At 45.2% G+C, this 3758-nt stretch overlaps 2 protein-coding genes across 2 annotated transcripts in view; both read right to left on the bottom strand.

Annotated features, from left to right (window-relative positions):
• Window positions 1–1792, bottom strand: part of LOC116086958 (elongation factor 2-like) — a 4354-nt gene extending 2562 nt beyond the window's left edge. Inside the window, 1 exon segment of the mRNA XM_031365265.1 lies at window positions 49–1792. Coding sequence (XP_031221125.1) covers window positions 49–1792 — 1744 coding nt within the window.
• LOC116086963 (heat shock factor protein 3-like) overlaps window positions 1–3758 on the bottom strand; it is a 72182-nt gene that overhangs the window by 53544 nt on the left and 14880 nt on the right. The window lies entirely within an intron of this gene.

Consider the following 3758-nt stretch of genomic DNA (forward strand, 5'->3'; position numbering starts at 1 on the left):
GAGAATATCATCCTGAGTGAGGTAACCCAATCACAAAAGAACACACATGGTATGCATTCTCTGATAAAGGGTCAGATTTCTTGATGGGGATGCAGGCATGTTGCTCCTCAAGGTCCTTAAGGCATATCTCCAGGTGCAGCTCACTGGCGCCAGCAATGATGTGCTCTCCAGACTCCTCAATGATGCACTGCACCATAGGGTCAGACTTAGCCAGCCACTTCAGCCCCTCCACCAGCTTGGGCAGGTCAGCTGGGTTCTTGGCCTCCACTGCCACACTGACAACAGGTCTGACGCTGAACTTCATCACACACATATTGTGAGTATGTTCAAAGGTGGTGATGGTCCCAGTCTTCACAAGGAACTGGTCCACTCTGACCAGACCCACAATGTTTCCACAGGCTACATCCTCAATTGGCTCCACATAGCGGCCCATCATCAGAATGGTTCTCTGGATAGGCTTCAGGTACAGGTCCTCTTTCTTCCCGGGCATGTAGTTGGGGCCCATGATCTGGACCTTCAGGCCCATGGACACCACCCCAGAGAACACTCTACCAAAGGCATAGAAATGGCCTTTGTCAGAAGTTGGCACTACTTTGGAAATGTACATCGTAAGGAGGCCTTTGGGATCGCAGCTCTTAATACCCATGGTGGCCTCGTCAACAGGTGGCCCCTTGTATAGCAACTCACAACCGTACTTTTGTGCAGTGACAGGGGACAGCAGGTGGATGGTGATCATCTGCAGGAGGGCATCCCTGGCAGGCAGCCAGCTGCGCACCACAGCCTTGAGCAATAGTTTGCCCTCCTTGTCCTTGTCCTCGCTGTCCAGCTTGATGTCCAGCTTCTAGATCAGCTTGGGTGTCTCCTCCTTCCTGAAGTTCATGATGGTGTCGAACACCTTGAAGATGAGGTTCAAGATGAGCTGGCAGAAGGTGCGGGGAAGCTTCTTCCTATCTGGGCTATTGGCTGACTTGCTGAACTTACCATTGGCTGGTTCAAAGTACCAGTCTCTCCATAGCTTCTTCATCATGTCCTCTACTTTCTTGGTATGCTCAGCTGCCCCCAGCTGCCCCTTACTCTTGGCTGCAAACTTGGCCACGTTCATCTCTGCAAACTGCTTCGGAGTGAAGGCCCAGCCATGCAGGCCAGAACCAAAGCTTATGGTGCCCAGAACAGGGTCAATCATGATATTGCCCATGGGCCCACACTCTCCCTCGCCATAGGTAGAGATGATAATGTTGACAGTCTCCACAATGCGCTGGAAAGTCTGGTAGAGCTCCTCAGGCTCTAGCTGCAGCTCAAGTAGGGCCTGGTCCATCTTATTCATCATCAGTACAGGCTTGATACGCTCAGCGATGGCCTGTCACAGCACTGTTTCTGCCTGCACACACATGCCAGACACACAGTCCACCACCACCAGAGATCCATCGGTAACACACAAGGCAGCTGTCACCTCTGAAGAGAATTCTACGTGGCCTGGAGAGTTGATGAGGTTGATGAGGAAGCCCGAGCCATCCTTGCTCTGCTTAATGAAGTTCAGGTCGTTCTCAGAGAGCTCATAGAAGAAGGAGATGGCAGTGGATTTGATAGTGATACAGCACTCCTGCTCATCCTTGCGGGTGTCAGTGAAGCATGTCTCCCCAGCTTGAGCTGAGGCGATGATGCCCACCTTGCACACAAGAGAGTCAGTCAGCCTGGACTTGCCATGGTCCACATGAGTGATGACTGACATCTTCCAGATGTTGACTTTCTTGCCCATGATGGCATAGATCTGATCTACTGTGAAGTTCACCATGGTGGCGGATGGCGACAGATTCTCGGAGTAAGAGGTGAACAGGGAAGCACGCTGACGATGGCAGCGGCTGTGGCGGAAGAGCAATACATATATTTCTAAAGGTCTAGATACAACCTGCTCAGTCTGTATAATGATATACACTATATATATTGGTATGCTCTTCTCTGGGATGAGTGTCTCTCCTGCTCTCAACTTTCTCAGTTCTTTTGGCTTGAAGCCTTCTGGGCTTCAAAGAACACAATCTTCTGGACAGAACATGACCATTACACTCACAAATTCACTACAGCTGTGCTTACCTGAACAAGACTTGCATCACCATATCTCCATGATAGCTAACATATCACTGAAGACTATTCATGAATACTGGGGGTGTAGGTGTCAGTTTCTTCATTGTTATTTGGTAAGTTGTCCTTGCTCTAGAATATAACCTCCTACCTATACTTGGGCAAGAAATTTCAACTAAATTCAGTGAATCTTGCATATCCAAATCCAACAGAGGAAGATTTATTAGGAAGAAGTATTTCCATGGCGGCAGGAGAGGCATGAGAAAGGGTAATAGGGATGAAGCTGAGCAAAGGCCAGTACATATGTGTATGGAATTGCCTAGAAATAAAGAGAAACACTTCTGATATTTCAAAAAAGAAGGAGAATGGAAGAAAGAAAGCAAGGGAGAAGATGAAAGAGTGAAGGGAGTAAAAAATAAAGCTGTATAACAAGTAGTCAAATCAATCTTGAAAAAAAGAAAGTGGGAGGGATCACAGTGGCAAGCTTTACAATACAGACTGCCTACACATGGGATCAGATCTTTGCCATCTATTCTTCAGATGAAAGATAATATAGAAAATATATACATAACTTCAAAAATCAAAACTGTCAATTTATAACTGAATCAATGAACTGAAGAAACAATTTTCAAAAGAAGAAATATAAATGGCCAATAACTATTTTATAAAGTGTTCTATAGCCTTACCTATTAGGGAGATGGAAACTAAAACTATTTTGAGATTCCATCTTCTCACAGTTGAAATAGGTCTTGTCAATAATGCAAATGACAGCAAATGCTAAAGGGGAGCCCTCACACTGTTTATAAAAGTATAATTTTCACTGTGTAGCCACGATGAGAACTAATGTAGAGTTTTCTCAAAAAATCAAAAACATATTTAGCACACAATTCAGCATTCTTGAGCAAATACATATCTATATTTATTGTCACTCTATTCACAACAACAAGGAAATGAAACCAACCTAGATGTCTATCAAAACATGAATGGATAAAAAAACCCATGATATATACACAATGAAATTTTACTCAGTTATAAAGAAAAAAGTAAGGGAAGATGATTGAATCTTTCTCAGAAGGGGAAATAAAATAGATATCATGGGTGGATGGAGAGAGGGAACCGGGAAGGAGAGAGGAGGGGGAGGAGAACTGGGTCAGGCTCAGGGCAGAAACCAGTGGAGGGGCAATCTCTGGGAAGTACCAGAGACCAGGGACAAGGGGTGGCCTCAGCTGAGTAGCTTGGTCTTCATGCAAGTCTCCTGACAGCTGGATCAGAGGATGTCCCTTAAATCTGTTGCCTGCCTATGAATCCTGTTCCCTTAACTGGGCTGCCTTGTCTGGCTTCAATGGGAGAGGATGCACCTAGTCCTGCAGTGACTTGAGCAGGGGTGTGAGGTGTAATAACTGGGAAAGTGAGTCCCCCTTTTCAGAGGATAAGGGGACAGGGGGATTGGGTGATGATTTGTGTGAGGGGGTACAGGGAGGAGAGGGGAGACTTATTGGGATGTAAAGTGAGTAAATAAAGAAGGAAAAAGGTAATCTGCAGAAGAATAAATAGAACCGGAAAATATTATTATTAAATGAGACAGTTCAGTTTCTGAAAGAAAAACAATATATGTTCCCATTATGAGTGATCCTGGCTTCTGATTTTTTTTTTTTATATTGGAGGGAGTACAAGTAAAGAAA

The sequence above is a fragment of the Mastomys coucha genome, chromosome X (genome assembly GCF_008632895.1).
Source record: "Mastomys coucha isolate ucsf_1 chromosome X, UCSF_Mcou_1, whole genome shotgun sequence".
Classification (NCBI taxonomy): domain Eukaryota; kingdom Metazoa; phylum Chordata; class Mammalia; order Rodentia; family Muridae; genus Mastomys; species Mastomys coucha.